Source organism: Monodon monoceros, unplaced genomic scaffold (genome assembly GCF_005190385.1).
Source record: "Monodon monoceros isolate NGI ecotype Baffin Bay Population unplaced genomic scaffold, NGI_Narwhal_1 Super_Scaffold_3, whole genome shotgun sequence".
NCBI classification, from domain to species: Eukaryota; Metazoa; Chordata; class Mammalia; order Artiodactyla; family Monodontidae; genus Monodon; species Monodon monoceros.
In genome coordinates this window covers 54,176,878-54,194,416 of record NW_021703780.1, presented here as the reverse complement: position 1 = coordinate 54,194,416, position 17,539 = coordinate 54,176,878, and the positions used below count along the sequence as shown (strand labels likewise).

Here is a 17,539-nt window from a genome sequence, read left to right as displayed (position 1 = left end):
AACCCGCAAGACACTCAGGCTATCACCATTTCTCTGAGGTACCAGGAGTGAGTCCTTTCCGGGTCCAGAATTGTAATCACCATTCCAACCGAATCCCCTGTCCTGCCTGGGTCAGTGCCTCCCTGAGGTCTCCTGCCTTCCACAGCTGCCTGTCTCGGTCACTCACCTGGAGCTCAGCAAGCCACAGACCCCCTGCCCAGGCGACCCCAGATAGACACGGCCACGCATGCTGGAGAGGACCCTGCAATGGGTCACTCAGATCTCCCTGCAGAACAGAGGCGTTCGAACCCCCCCAACTGCCCAGCACCTTGATTGCCTCCCACGGATTCCCTCTCCCTTAACTGCCCTTAGCTAAAAAGATTTTGCCCCCTCCCCAGGGGCTGCCCGTACCCGGTGAGAGGTGATGCAGGGGTACAAAGTCCCAGACCTCTGGCCTCAACGCGAGATGACTGTACAGGGCTTGAGAGCTCCCTGGGGATCGGCTGGAAGCTTTCTTCCATCTGTACCACAACCCAGCGTCTCCCTCCACCCAGCCCTGCTTCCCTTACCTGTTGACACACACTGTCACCCCAAACGCTCCCAAACAACCCTCCTGCATATCAGACAGACTCAGAGTCTGTCCACGGGGACCTGGACTCAGGTACACCCCTCTCACCTGGCTTTGCAGGGATGCAAGGACCTGGAGGAGGAGGCAGAGGGATGGCTTACCCACGATCATGTGGTTGCAGACATCACAGAAAGTGGGCTTCTTGAAGATGTGCTCCTGAAAGGCGTGGGCCTTGCCGCCGCCTGGGTACAGGCCGGCCCTGGTGACTGTGGACGTCAGGCATCCGGGGGCAGGGAGCAGGCTGGAGCTGGGGCTGACCTCCGAAAGCATGTCTGCCTGCAGCTTCGCATCGCTGTTGGTTCGCTGGAAGAAGTTGTCAGCACTTTTGCTCCGTAAACTCTTGGTCTTGAAAGAAAGTGATCGTTTTAGTTTCTGGAGCTGCAATGCAATGACAGAACAGACTTACGATCAATCGTGCAGACTCCTGCTGTGGGGCTGAGGCCTGCTCCATGGACTGCTCTGTTCCTACGGACTTCCTCAGCCCCTGGGGAGGCTCACAGATGTCCCTGAGGGGATGGGTGATGTCAGCAGCCCCTATTCCACCGCCTGCCCCTCCTCTCTGCCTCCCTGCCCTCCCATCCATGTGTTGTCAAAATATCCCACTGCTTTGGACACCATTTGCCTTTTGAGTTGGAATCACTGGAAATATTAATTGTACGAACTCCTGGGCTCAAAGGCTGGGTCCCTCAGGCTGGGGTCTCTGCTGGTCTTTCTCTGCTGTGGTCCCTTGGCAGCCATCTGTCTGTTCACATAGCCAAGCCGAGGAGGCCACTGTCTGATTCAGAATTAATCTGGCTGAAGTATCACAGAACACAAGCCGGAACTTCTCAAGCCTGCTTGGGTCCGAAGCAGTGTGTGTGCGTGCGTGTGCGTGTGCGCGTGCGTGTGTTTGAGGAGGGCACGGTGTGAAATTATCCATTTGACTTTCTCTGCTCCTCCCTGTGCCCTGCCTCTCGGTTTTGCTCATGGCAAACTAGACCATTTCTCCTTTGCCTTTGGGACCATGGAGTGGCACCACATGGGGCTGGAGGAATCCTAACTGGGTTTGGTCCAGTCTGCACCTCCAATCTAGTTTTCACATGGCAGCCGGAAGGGTCTTTTGGAAACAAAATGTGAGCCTGTTGTTTAAAATCCTTCACAGAGCTTCCTTTGTTCTTTATAAATTTAAAGAAAAGCTCCTTGCCGTGGGCTCCAGGGACTGGTAGATTCTGGATCCCAGTGACAGCTCACACCACCGCCCACCTTGCTCTGCCCATCCCAGCCACAGCGGCCTTTTAAGTCTCTGGCATTTATTATGCTTTTTAATCAGCAGCCCTTAGTGCATAGTTTCCCCTCTCCCCAGATAAAAGAAATGAACCACTTAGCAGCTGCATGACCTGTAGTAGGTCACTTCACCTTTAAGGCAGTTTTCCTTTTGTGATTGAATATCCATGCGTGTTGCCTGGAATTAATGTCTAAGCCCCAAAGCTGTAGACAAAACAAGTGCTCATCACACTATTCTAATAAAGACCTCCATCAAGTGTGGTCAGACACCCCTACTGGACACAGAAGGTGTCTTGATCTGGCCTTGCCGAGTCTAGTCACCTAATCTAGCCATCAGCCCCCCAACTTCTCCCACAGAAGATCAGGAAGATGTGGTGGTCTTACTGCTTGGGGTGGATGCCACAGTTCTCTACCCTTCCCCTTCCCATGCCCCTTTACAAGGTGACCTCGCAGCTCCTCCCATCAAAGCTGAGTTCCTCAAATCTTGTTGGTTTGGGGAATTTGACCAACAGCAGGCGGCAGAGCAACTTTAAGCCACTTCCAAGCCCAAATCTCAAGATGCCCTGTATGCTTCTGTCTGCCCTCTTGGAAACCTGCCAAACTGCCATATGCACAAAGCCGATATAGCCTGAAGGACGATGAGAGACACACAGTCCAGAAGCCCCCATCACTCGAGGACACCCCTGAAGCAGAGCCACCCTGCTCCCTGCAGGGAATCAAGGAGCATAGATGAGACCATTAGAACTGCCCAGCTGAGTCCCGCTCAAACTGTCAACCCATAGAATCATCAACTAAAGAGATGGCTGGTGTTTTGAATCATTAAGTTGAGTATCTATCGTGTGTACACAGCAATACAGTGCTGTTCTCCCCACCTTCCAAACATGTGGTGGGATTGTGCCTTGTTGCCCATTTGAAGTTGGCCGGGACCATGTGAAGCCAGTGCTCTACTTCAGGGAACTGTACGGCGTCGGGGGTGGGGAACACCCTACAGGGGCCCTCTAGAGAAGCCCCACTAAGACCAGCAATGGAGCATCATCAGCCCGAAAGGGCTAGCCTGAGAAGCAGCAGTAACCTACATAACAGGTCAGAAACTGTGGGCCGCCAAGACTCTTGTCCCTTTCCCTCCATCCTACAGCCCAGACCCAGCAGAGGGGCTGGAACTGCCAAAGGAGCAGGAAGGAAGAGTTCCTGGATTATCTTGGAGTGTTTGTTACCGAACCGTAACCTAGCACATCCTCACTGATACAGGGGAAGGGAGTCACGAGCCCTTGGGAGCACAGCACTTATTTTGAAGAGGACTCTCCATCTCCAGCAAAGCTAACTGCGAGGGGGCTATGAAGCAATCGCTCTGTGAGACTGAGCCCCACAGAGGTGAGGGCCTGGAACCAGCAAAGGAGCAGAACACACCTTCTGCACGTCAAGTCCTTCTGGCTATAAATTGGACTGATGCTGGAGGAAGAGAGACTTAGACAGGAGGCGAGTGATTCAGATATACACACACACACATACATATACATATATAGTAGGATAGTAAGAGGTTCAAACTACTAGGTATAAAATAAATAAGTTGCATAGATGTAACATACAGCACAGGGAATATAGCCAATATTTTATAACTTTATATGGAATATTATCTATAAAAACATTGAACCACTATGTTGTACACCTGAATCTAATATAATATTGTAAGTCAACTATACTTCAATTAAAGAAAAAAGAACTTGAACATAAGTATCTGAGTCTACATCTGGGGACTTTTCCATACCCTGGTTCTGCTGTTTTGTATTCTGTTAACTCAAGAAAAACTTACTTAGGTGTTGAAAAAAGTGGCTAATGGATTGTCAAGTTACAGGCTGAATCCTTTGTGTATTTCATACACTGTTTCTGATCCTTGATTTTTCATTTTGAAAGCACTGCAGAACCCCTCTAAAGCTGCATGTTAGATTTATAGAAACCTAGAAAACGGTTTTTGCTTTAATAGCAGCTTGGAGAATCAGAGCAGCAAATAGAATCCCAATTCTGTTTAAAGCCCCATCTGATGCTTTCTCTGGTTTTAACAATCTATTTAGCTAAAGATAAGGGCTAAGGGCAGTTTCTTTTGTCAAATGAACAACAGATCTGCTTCTTTCAGATAATTAAGAAAAATCCCCAGAGTTAGATTACACCAAATGAGGGAAAAAAAAACTACTGATTTTAAACATTAGCTATTAGGTGTTAGAAAATTATTCTGAATTCTTCAATTCAGCAGGGCTCTGGATTGCTCACCTATGAAAGAGCAACACAGTGAAAACTGCATGACCTATTTTTTTTTTGAACTTGTTATTTACAAATAATTTTAGTAATACAAAGATTGCAAAATAGTAGAATCCCCGTGTAACTTTCACTCACTTTCCCCTAATGTTAACGTCTTACATAGTACAATATAGTAAATTGATTGTAACCAGGAAACTGACACTGATATAAAACTGTTAACTAATCTATGGATCTTATTAGATTTTTCCAGTTGTCCCATAATGCCTTTTTTTCTAGTCCAGGATCCAATCCAGGATTCCATATTGCATTTAGTTTCATTTCCTTAGTCTCTTCGATCTATGTTAGGTCCTCAGTCTTTTTTTGTCTTTCATAACCTCTACCTTTTTGAGGTTTACAAAACAGTATTTTGTAGAATGTCCTTCAATTTGGGTTTGTCTGATGTTTTCTCATTATTAGATTGAGGTTATATATTTTCAGTAAGAACAGGACAAAAGTGATGTGTTCTTCTCAATGCAGCACATTAGGAGGTACCTGACATCAGTATGTCCTATTACTGGTGATACTAACTTTGGTCAGTGGGCTGAGGTGATATTAGCCAGGCTGCTCCACTGTCAAGTTACTATTTTTCTCTTTGTAATGAATGAGTTTCATGTACGGGAACTACTCTGAGATGATGTAAATATCCTGTTTCTCATCATGCATTTGTCCTCTAATTTCAACATCCATCGATGATTCTTGCCTGCAAAACTTATTACCTGGTGTTTGCCTAATGGTGATAGTCTATTTCCATTATCCTTCTATATTAATTAATTAGTATTCTCCTCCTCTTCACCTATTTATTAATTATGTGTTTCTATTAGTATGGACTGATGGATCTTTGCTTTATTCTGAGTTACAATTTCCTACTACCATCATTTTGTTACTCTAATTGTCCCAGGTTTGGTCACTGGAAGCTCCTTTTGGTTTGAATCTGTGTCCTTTTCCACATGCCCTGACTATTTCTGAAGACTTCCTTACTTGCTAACACTACAGGGTTCTCCAGGCTTATCTTATATTTTCCCTGTTCCAGTCTTGCAGCCAGCATTTCTCCAAGGAGCCCCGGTTAGTTTTATTAGGGAATGGTACCTATGAACTGCTATCTGGGCAGAAAATAACTGCTCAAAATGTAATCATTATCTAGTAGTTTATAGATCTTTTTATTGTTATGAACATATTTTATAGATTTATAAAAACTTCATCTGCCATTTGTATAGCCAGGAAGAAATGAAAATGGATTTTGGTGGAAAAATGCAGGTCTCTGCCTCAAGAAAATACTAGAAGCAATCAAATGTTCATCCATAGAGAAACAGTTAATTAATCCAGTAACCCATTCGATGGAATATTAGACCACAATTAAAGAGTGAGTTACATCTCCCATGCTTTTTTTTTCACTCACAAGACTGAGTTTAGTACTGCAAAATGAGTATCTGCCCATGTATCTCCCCAAGTGAGATGAAAACTTTCCTCTCCTTTTCCCCTCAGTTTGTCATTCATCTTTGACTTTATTTACCCAACGCGTTTGCGGAGGATGAATTTAAAATTCTATGGAGTCAAAATTGATCAATGCTGCTGCTGCTCTTAACGGCCGACATTTACTGAAGATGTACCATTTGCTTATTCTATGTGATTCCTGAGGCTGCTGTCTCAGTCAACTAATGATATGTACTTAACATTGACCTCCCTTCTAGCTCAAGACATAATACAAGGACTCTAACAACATCTACCTGACTCTTAAAGTGATCAAAGGCGACTTTTCTCACTATATTTAGGCAGAAATTCCAGATCTTGAAAAACTCGTTTCATTTAGAAATGAAAGAACATAAAACATAAACCAATAATATGGTGTGTGTGAAAACCTCTAAAACATAAGTAAGTATTATACCACTCAGGTGGTAAAGGAAGAACATAGTTGTGAAAACGCTTACTATTGGAATAAAAAGTAAATTTTGTATACACTCTGTGCTTTCAATACACTTGGAAACATATAATCTCTGAAAAATAAGATACGAAAGCTGAGATGATCAAACTCAGTTAGAAAGGAAGGGATTCGCTAGAGTTAAGAAAAGAATTTGTAGCAAGCAGTAAATACCACAGTAAAATTTAAAACAGGAAAGGTAAAAGCAACAAGGACTCACTCTGCAGAAACGTGATCCTACGATGTGGGGTTATGTTTGAGAAGCTCACATAAAACACAGGACTTATTACAAAGATACAAGAAGATGAAACTCATCAGAGAAGACATAAAGAAATAACTGGATCCTGAAGAAGACTTCAGAATGACTGGAACGGCAGCATTATTCAAAGATAAAAGAGAATTCCTGGGCTAAATGAGGGAAGAAGACAAACCCATCAATGAGGGAACCACCATGTGTCCGGTCAGCCTGGTGAAAAGAGCTATCTCTTTTCCTGCCAGCAAGTTCAAGTGTCCTGTCAGAACGTCAAGGTGTCAAAAGAAAAGGAGGACATCCAAACACACAGGCAGGAAAGTGGGTCACCCATGAAGAAAGAAACCTTAGACTCACTTCAAGTTTCTCTTCTCCAATGTGAAACAATGTAAGACAAAGTTATGACCCAAGTATTCTCAACCCAGACAAATGACCACTCAGGAGCAGAGAAAACAAAAGCACTGGAAAATATGGAAAACTCGAGGCATAAAAGAACTTGCGCTTGAAATAATTTCAACATGGTTAAGTTAAAATGACTGGTATACACAGTTCACTAAGATAATTCACCTGTTATAAATACTTAATGAAACAGATGACATGTAATTTAGAACAGATGACACGTAATTTAGTTTTAACAGTAATAAAAATACCACGAGTTGTAGTAACAAAACACAAGTAGTGAGGGGGTGGAGGATGGAGGAGGAAGCCAGCTTGTGTTAACTTCCTCATTTCTGTGGAGGAGAAGTAACAAGGACAACAAGCACGGTATTAGTTACAGCTGACATTTGAGTCCTTCGGATGTGTCACATACTATTCCTAAAACTTCACGTGTATCATCTCCTTTAATCCTCCAATCCACCTCATCAGGCAGTTACTGTGTGGCACTGTGCCATTAAACCCACCCTACAGCTCTATGAGGGACTATTATTCCAATTTGTAGATGATGTCCTGGGAGTCAGAGTGGTAAAGGACATACTGTAAGTGATAAAGCCAAGAATCATTCCTGCTTACTCTGACCAAGCCAGGCATTTGCAGCCAACCCAAGCTGACCATGTTCCTCCATCCTCACTTGGAATTTCAGCCATAAGTGACCAAGGAGGATATACTTTCCTGCCTCTGAGCCTCTGTTCATGCTGTCTCTCTGTCTGGGAACACCCTCTCACCCTTGGAGAAAGCCACCTGCTAAGTCAGGGTTGTCACAATTGGAGTTCATTTTATTTGTTTAAGTGTTTCTTGTCTCTGTCCTTAAGATGTGAACTCCATGAAGGCAGGCAGGTTTTCTGTCTTGTTCTCTGGGGAGACCTTTGCAATTAGTGTTGAAATGCCTGGTACGTAGGAAGTGCTCAAATAGATCCATGAAGACGCCTCCATCATTCCAATCAGAAGTAATTGCTCCTTGAGTGTACCATAACATAATGCTTGCATCACAGGTCCAGTTCTTATTTCAATTTGTATCGTATTCACTCTCTTTTTATGTGTCTCCCACCCTAAATTTGTGAATTCCTTGTAGATTGGATTAGGTCTCAATCAACTTTATATCACTCCCAAAGCAGTTCTCAACCTTTTTTATTTTTGTAGGACTCTGCTTTTTTTTGTTTTTGCCCCCACCCCCCTCCAAGGCAGACTCTGTTAGCTGTGTACCCAACTTCCGGTCCCTACTTCTCTTTTCCTTACAAAACCTCCATTTTTTCTTGGAACAGCAGTGTGTCCAGCTTTCCTGACGGCTGGAAATGGCTTATGACACAGTTCTGGCCAAGGCAATGTACATCCAATGTAGATTTCTCCAGAGTTTTGCTTTCCTGATAAAAGAGGGTAGACTTGGTTGCTCCTACCTTTCTCTCTTTCCTTCTTGGCTTGAACACAGACATGATGTCTAGAGCTACAGCAGCCCTCTTGCTATCCTACGACAATGGGGACATAAGCCAACAGGCCAAGGTGGCAGAGAAAAGGAAGATCATGATGGCTTTGCTGAGTAGCTAAACCAAGGCCAGCAACTTCTTATCTCTAGGCTTCTTACTATGTGAGAAAAACCAACCCATACTTGTTTAAATTACTGTAAGTTGGATTTTTTGGTCCCTTTAACCAATATTTTCTTTAACTTGTCCAGCTGATATTCTTTTTTTTTTTTTTTTGCGGTACGCGGGGCTCTCACTGCTGTGGCCTCTCCCGTTGCGGAGCACAGGCTCTGGACGCGCAGGCTCAGCGGCCATGGCTCACGGGCCCAGCCGCTCCGCAGCATGTGGGATCTTCCCGGACCGGGGCATGAACCCGCGTCCCCTGCATCGGCAGGCGGACTCTCAACCACTGCGCCACCAGGGAAGCCCTGTCCAGCTGATATTCTTAACTGGTACAGCACTTACATGCTACCCTCCCATGGGTATATGTAGATTTTTGACAAACCCAAACTATTATTGCAGGAGAGTAAATCACTGCAAAATTCTGAACTAAGAGGAGAACGAGACTCCGAAAGGGTAAGTGTCTGCCCACAGTTATGCTGACAGTAAGCAGCGGAGTCAGAATCAAATTCAGGTTTCTCAAGACTGCCAAATCCATGCTTGTGCCCTGCCCTTGTCGCCTCATCACAAGGTACATGTGTGCCACCTGCAAAGCCGCATCCCTTGGCTTAATGGAGATATGGGGCCTCTGATCACTGCCTTTCAAAGACCTCACCCTGGAGGAACACTCTCCTGGGCGTAGCTGCCATGGTTTCAATTCCTATGACGAGGGTGCAACTTTGTTGGCCAAATACTGCCTGGCTGTCCTGGATACTTCTTTTTTTTTTTTTTTTTTTGCGGTACGCAGGTCTCTCACTGTTGTGGCCTCTCCCGTTGCGGAGCACAGGCTCCGGACGCGCAGGCTCAGCGGCCGTGGCTCACGGGCCCAGCCGCTCTGCGGCATGTGGGATCTTCCCGGAACGGGGCACGAACCCGTGTCCCCTGCATCGGCAGGCGGACTCTCAACCATTGCGCCACCAGGGAAGCCCCCTGGATACTTCTTTTAAGGGCCACTTTAGAACATCCCCACCAGCACCTTTTCATCCTGGTCATCCTCCCAGCCTGAGCTGGAAATGCGTTCTGTGTGTTTGAGGAACACCAAGGAGCTTGAGCACCGGTGACTAGGACAGACCGAGAGGGAGTTGAGGAGGCAGAGGACAAAGATAAGGTTACACACGCAGAGGCTGGTCCTGCAGGACCTCAGAGGCCTTGGGGGAGGACTTTGCATTTATTCTCAGTGTGATGGAAAGTCACTGCCTGACTGAGTGATCTGTATCTGTAAAGGACTGCACTGGTTTATGCATGGAGAAAGGACTAACATTTTCATAGACAGATGATGGCTTAAGCGAGGGCCATGGCAGTGGAAATAGTAAGAAATGGTGCGTTCTGGGCATATTCTGAAGTAGGGTTTCTTAGTGAGTTGGATGTGGTGTGTGAGGAAAAGAGAGAAGCCAAAGGTGAATCCAAGGATTTTTGTCCTGAGCAGTTGCCACTGGAGAAATGGCCATTTACTGGGATGATGGACAGTGGGAAGAAGCATGTCTGATGGGGAGAGGAGATGAATACTGGGCATTTGTTTTTGATGGGCTAATTTTGAGATGACTACTAGAGATCCATGTAAAGATGTGGATAAAGAGAGTTCAAATCCCCTAAATTTCCAGTCCCAAACATCACACCGATTTTTACCAGCCAGAGGCCAGATGCAAGGCACCAGAACGAACTGTGTGGGCTCTGTCTGAAGATGAAGACAAACAACAACCAGGGATCCAAACAAACACTCTGAGGTTTTAGCTTTTCAAACTCATTTTGCTGCTGAACCCATTAATATGTTACCAAGAAGATGGGTGTGTTTGTGAGAAATATACCTACCGATACTATTTTAATGCAGATAATAGAGAGAACTGCTCCCCTTTAAGACTGTCTCCAAAACAAACAAAAAATACACAAAGACACATATAAACATGGCTGTTCTGCAGCATGGGAATGTAACCAGTGGCAGAGGGCTCTGGGGAGCTGACTGCCTGAAATGGTCAAGCTGTCTGGGTCTGAGGCCTGGTTTTGATTTCTAATAGCTCTATTAACCTCTTCATGAATGGAAAACATAGGCTGTAGAGATAATGCAAAGAGATAATCTCCATAAAGCTTTTAGCACAGAGTCTGAGACATAGAATAAACCCAATTAATATTAGCTATTATCACTTACATTCACAGAAACATGTAATACAGACACGCGTAACCCACTGAACACACACTTTCACACCTGTGCACTGAGAAACACACACTAGAAAATCTACATTTACGGTACATACATGCATATATACAGAAAATGCCTTAAATTTTCTCATTCCCTTGCTGCCTGTCTTGCTTGCGTTTGACTTGATAACATTCCTTTTTAATGATTTTCAAGAATGGAAGGATTATTTTCTTTTCCTTGCAAGAGCTGGTTATTACTACTGATGCCTGCCATGGCTCAGGGCTGGCTGTCCTCCTGAATGAATGACAAATGCCCTTAGCAAATCACTTTCTCTAAAAATAGACCACCCCAGATGATGTTTGGCTTCCATTCTCATTTCCATATACTTTGAAAAGAAAAAATTCCATTCTTGTTAGAGACTAACTGCTAATCTATCCCAAGCAATGTGACTCGATAAAAATGAACGAATCTCTCGAGTTCTGCAAAATGCCCTAGTTTTGCCTCATCTGTTTATTGGATTTATGTAAAATATAAATGGAAGGCTGACAGATTTCTCCATATTCTGCCCGTTGAATGTTCATTCTGTTTGGCTTTATGGAGCCATTTACCTAGAGTATTTTACCTTGATAACTTAATGCGTGACTTGCCTTCTCTATTTCTTCCTCCAGATGTGTGTGAATGGATTGAGTGGCTACAAGATACCTTTCAAATTATAGTCACTGTGTAGAAGCAGATGAATTGCTTTCGGCATTATTAGCCAACTAAACTTCTGATGGACACAATTCCCCAAGAGTTCACTTGGTTTTCTGGGCCAAGGACCACATGGTTTATATCATTCATACTATTGGGATGCATGTTTATGGCAAAACAAACAAACAAACAAAATTAAGAAGAACATTTAGAGTGAATTTTATATTGGGAAAATCAATACTGTTGGCCCAATATGCATAAACCAGCTAAATTCTGATTTGGACCACCCTGCTTCCTTGATTTGAATTGGAGAGAGGCACTCACTCAAGATCTTAACGCCAAAATCATTAACATCTCCTCTGAAGTCTGTCTTGGCACATTTACTCTGGATTTTCAAGCCGGGGAGCACTGAATCTGGAAGACTATAGGGAACATGTCAAATCTATACTTATATCCTTCTAGATGCCATTCAGTAAAATCAGGGGCAATGGATTTTGCAGATTTCATGCTGGTAACTTTGACATCATTCCCTGGACAGAGCTAACTCCTCTCTGTGTAACTGCTGTTATCATTATCTTCATCAGCATCATTAATATTTCCAACTACAGTATGTAAAGCAAGGGAACCACAATATTTCACACTGATGCACTCTGCTCTGGGGTGGGTGCCACAATTTAAGATTGATATCCCCCCAGCCACATACAATCATTTAGGTACCTACGACTGCAAGTGCTAGGAAACCTAGATTCAAACTGGCTTAAGCATAATGATACTGCTTCACATAACACGGGGTCGTAATGCAGGAGTCACTAGGGATGGCTGCTTCAGCAGCAGAATTACATCACAGAGGACTCAGGTTCTCTCTATCAGATTACTTTGCCTTTTTCATCCCAGCCTTAAAGCTGGTTTCCCTCATGGTCAAAAAAAGTGGCTGCCATTTTGCAAAATATTCAGTAGCAGGAGGGTGATGGCATCTCCCCTTATGTCTGTTCTTACCAGCCTGGCTGGAAAACCTTTCCCTCAAGCTCACCATCAGATTTCCCTTCTTATTGGCCAGAACTGTAACCACATGCCCTTCCTAAACCAATCACTGGCAAGGAGAATGATCCACTTAGACCAGTCAGGATTTACCTTCTTGGTGCACGGGCTGAGAACACTGTTTCCTGAAGAACAGGGCGATAGAGAGAAGGGTGGGTGCCAGAGCAGTATTAGCATTTTATAAGGAAGGAGAAAGGAGTAAATGGCTCTGGGGGTAGGCAACTAACAGAGTTTCGGAAACGTATGGCGCTCCCTGGTGGAGACCGACTGAACTAGCGGTAGGTGAAGGAGGAGGAAATGAAGGAGGAAGGAGGGGGCAGGAGAAGAAGATAAGGCCTCAGGGGAGTAAGAGCACATTATGCCCTCCCCTACAGTATGGGAAGGATCTGTGAATATGACGGGATAGTCACTTCCTTGGTTAGGTTACATTGTATGAGAAGAGTGATGGGATCATCACTCCAGGGTTATTACTGTACCGTGTTGTATAAAACGCCATCCTAGCAGGCTGGAGTGAGACCGTCCTGTTGAAGTAAGCTTGAAGAAGAAGTAAGCTTCCAGTTGGGACCAAGGTGGCTTCTAGTTACTGACAGCATCCCTGGGCTGCAGCTGGCAAGGAAATGGGGACCTCAGCCGTGCAGCTGCAAGGAACTGAATTCTTCTCACAACCCATGAGCTTGGAAGAGGACCCCGAGCCTCAGATGAGATGGTAGAGCAGGCTGACACCTTAATTTCGCCCTCGGAAGATGCTAAGCAAAGGAGCCGACTAACCTGTACCTAGATTCCTGACCCACAGAAACTGTGAGGTTAAATAGATGTGTTAAGGTGCTAAATTTGTGGTATTTTATTATGCAGCAACAGAAAGTCATACACCCACTTTGGACTGTCAGATGAGAGAAATAAACGTATTCTTTGTGTTAAGCCGTTGAACTTTGGTGGTTCATAGCGGTGTGTTACCTTAACTAAATAAATACAATGGCATTAACAAGGCTGCTCATATAAAGGCAGTAAAAGCCCCAGGAAATGCGCAGGGACTGTCTCCTCTGGAAATCTGGTCATGGAGGCGGTCTCCTGGGGCTGTACCCGCTCTTGAAATGGAATTCTGAACAGCTATGAGTTATCAGTTGTCACCCCCAGGTTACAGCACTTTTCATTTATGGGATCTGGCTTGTTCCAATTAATTAGAATCTGTGCCAGAAATTAAAGCACGATACCTTTGAGAACCACTGGGACTGTCTGTCACGTTTATGCAGCAGGAAAGGCCTTTTGCATTTCTGGCAGGTACTAAGGTGTTGCTGTTTTTTAATAAAATAAGCAATAGTCTACCCAAATAGGGAAATAGGATTCCAGCCTTTTTTAGCTGTAAAATGTCATACGACTTTTGGAATAGACCTAATGGCTCTCTTTTAAGTGAACATATAGTATATACCAGGTACTGTGATAGAAATCTATACGTGCTTCCTCATGTAATGTTTGTCTCAACCCTGAAAAAGAAGTAATATAAATCCCATTGTATTGATGAGGAACTTGAAGCTTAGAGAGGTTAAACGATGTACCTAAGATCACAGCTTTTGAATGGCAGAGCCAAGAATCAAACCCAAGTCCGTGTGATTCATTCATCTACATATGAATTCATTTGTCATTCATCCAAAATTCCATTTCCAGGCACCAGTGAATTTCTATGAATTTACTCACATATAGTTTTACTTAAAAATTTCCATCAAATCAGTATATGACAAATATATGATATTGCTTATATGTGGAATCTAAAAAAAAGGGTACAAATGAACTTAGTTACAAAACAGAAGTAGAGTCACAGATGTAGAAAACAAACTTATGGTTACCATGGGATGAGGAGGGGAGGGATAAACTGGGCGACTGGGATTGACATATACACACTACTATATATAAAATAGATAACTAATAAGGACCTGCTGTATACCACAGGGAACTCTACTCAGTACTCTGTAGTGGCCTATATGGGAAAAGAATCTAAAAAGAAAAAGAGTGGATAAATGTATATGTATAACTGATTCACTTTGCTGTACACCTGAAACTAACACAACATTGTAAATCAACTATACTCCAATAAAAATTTTAAAAAAATGATTAAAAGTAGGGACTTCCCTGGTGGTGCAGTGGTTAAGAATCCGCCTGCCAATGCAGGGGACACAGGTTCGATCCCTGGTCTGGGAAGATCCCACATGCCACGGACCAACTAAGCCCGTGCGTCACAACTACTGGGCCTGTGCTCTAGAGCCTACAAGCCACAACTACTAAGCCTGTGAGCCTAGAGCCTGTACTCCACAACAAGAGAAGCCACCGCAAGGAGAAGCCCATGCACCGCAACAAAGAGTAGCCCCTGCTCGCTGCAACTAGAGAAAGCCTGCACACAGCAACAAAGACCCAACGCAGCCAAAAATAAATAAATAGATAAATATATTTTAAAAAATGAGCACAAGTAACACTTGGGAAATCTGAATAAAATAGGTGGATTTTATTAATGTCAATACGTTGCTTATGATATTATGCTATAATTTAGCAAAATGTTATCACTGGAGTAAACTGGGTGTAATGTACAAGGGATCTCTCTGTATTATTTCTTATAATTGCATATGAATCTATAATTATTTCAATAAACACTTCAATTAAAAGAAGTAAAAAATTTCCATCATCTATTTATTTTGATACTTTTTACATACATAAATTATCCTGCACATTTTGTCCTGTGATTTGCTTTTTCCATGTCAGATTATAGACAGAAATAACTTAATATTTCTCCTTGCTATGGATATAGTGCATTGTACTTAATCATTATAATAGTGATGGAAACTTGAGGCTGCCCTAATTTTAGCTATTGCAAGCACTGCTCGAATAAACATTATCATATGTATATCTGCATGCACAGGTACATTTAATAAGAGTAATATAATAAAAACTAATATTGGTGCGTGCAACTTATGGGCTGGGTATTGTGGTAAGTGCTTTGCACGTGTTACGCATTTAATTGTCACAATTACCCTTTGAAGTAGGTTTCATTATGATCCCAATACTACAAATGAAGAGGCTGTGGCTTAGAGAACTGCCACTAATTCCCCAAGAAGGATGGTGGAATGGACTTGCTGGTTTTCATTTTTAAAAAACATGCTGTTGTTATATGATTGGAATTCACTTGAGTTTATGTATTTATTTAGAGTGGATTGACATCTTTACAGTATTAGTTCTTATATAAAAAATGTCATGCCTTTACACTAATTTAGGTCTCCTTATTTGCTTTCCATAATGTTGGCATGTTTCTTCACATTGCACATACATACTTCTTGTGAAAGATATTCTTCAGTATGTCATAGTTTTTGCTGGTGTAAAGCAAATTAATGGATTTTGTATTTTGAGCTTGTCACATACAGAATTGTCTTATATTAGTCTTAAGAGTTTCATTTGATTATTTTAAACAGACTTTCATACAAACTGCTTGTCATGGCAATTTTGTCTCTTCATTTTACTATTTATTCTTCTTGCTTATTTTCCCATCCTGGCATTTCTGGAGCATTGTTGAGTAACACAGGCAAGAGTGAGCTTGTCTTGTTCCTCACTTTAAGGGGACTCATGATTCACTGCTACATTGGGGTGTTTGCTTCAGTTTTCTGGTGGATAGTCTTTAGCAAGTAAACACATCCTAGTGTACCAGGAATCTTTTTGATAATCAGGAATTCCAATTGATTCTGCAACAGTGGAGTCAAAGCAATTTTCTCCTTTTTTTTTTTTAAATCAAAGTAGGGAATTACATACGTTTTAAATGTTTTGCTGCCCATGATTTTTGGGGGTCCATTCTCCTTGGTTATGAGAAATTCATTTTTTAATATACCGATGGCTTTGTGAATGCTTTATGCAGTATTTAATTTGTATCTATGCTCTTTCGAGAGAGATGATGACTTTCTTTTCCAGAGTCATCCCAATGTCGTGATTTTGGATTCCAAGTTGAATATACTCTTCCCTTAGAATCTGAAACCATGGTGCCTTTGACTTTTACACTCACTCAGCCTGATGTGACTCATTTTCATTATGAGAAGGTCACCTGTTTTTTAATTTCTAGAGACATCTAGGGATTTTTCTCTATTCCTGAAGTTTAGAAAGGTCATTATGACTCTGCTAATTGTGTATGTATAGTTCTTTCAATTTTACTTTTCATATCATTCTTATATTTTCGCTTTTACTGCTTGACACTTACATTTGACTTTTATTGCTCACAAATTGCTTTCATTTTGAACATTTCTGAATCCAATATTTTTCTACTTAACTTTTTATTAACTTATTTTTCATATTTAAAAAATCCTTAATTTTTTTCTACTTGTTTCTTTAATTATCTTCTGACCTCCATTTCAGCTGTTTTGTCCTAGTGGAGATGACCTGTTGGCTTCCCGTTTCCACTTTCCACTTTCTCTCCAGACCTTTATCTTATAAATTATCTTTCCTTTCCTATCTCTTTTGGGAAATTACCCTACTTTACCTTCCATTTTACTGATGCAGTCTTCAGATTTGTTCGTCGTATTTTTCAGGCCTTGCATTAATTTTTTTTAGATTTTGGAAATCTTATTTTTTCCAAAAATTCATTCCTAGCATTGGTTGTCCCTTTTTTTAAAAAAAATAGAAACGAATTCTTTTGATACTGTCACAATACTTCTTGAATCTCTCTGAAGATACCAATTAGAAAGTAATTTTATAGAGTTGCCGTATGATCCAGCAATCCCACTCCGGGGCATATATCTGGACAAAAATCTAATTCCAAAAGATACATGCACCCCTATGGTCATAGCAGCACTATTCACAAGAGCCAAGACATGGAAACAACCTAAATGTCCATCGACAGATGAATGGATAAAGAAGATACAGTACAGATATACAATGGAATATTGCTCAGCTGTAATAATGCCATTTGCAGCAACATGGATGGACCTAGAGATGATGGTACTAAGTGAAGGAAGTCAGAAAGAGAAAGATAAATACCATATGATATCACTTACATGTGGCATCTAAAATACGACACAAACCTATTTACAAAACAGAAACAGACTCACAGACATAGAGAACAGACTTGTGGTTGCCAAGGGGGAGGAGGGGTGGGGGAGGGATGGGTTGGGAGTTTGGGGTTAGCAGATGCAAACTATTATATAGAGAGTGGATAAACAACAAGGTCCCACTGTATAGCACAGGGAACTATATTCAATATCCTGTGACAAATCATAATAGAAAAGAATATATAAAAAAAGAATGTATATATATGTATAACTGAATCACCTTG

General features: G+C 42.4%; 1 protein-coding gene across 2 annotated transcripts in view; it reads right to left on the bottom strand.

The window, feature by feature from the left end:
• STAC (SH3 and cysteine rich domain) overlaps positions 1–17,539 on the bottom strand; it is a 102,115-nt gene that overhangs the window by 65,028 nt on the left and 19,548 nt on the right. For both annotated transcript variants that reach the window (XM_029243146.1, XM_029243147.1), the window contains exon 2: positions 709–985. In XM_029243146.1, the coding sequence (XP_029098979.1) occupies positions 709–985 (277 nt within the window). The remainder of the gene's footprint in view (positions 1–708; positions 986–17,539) is intronic.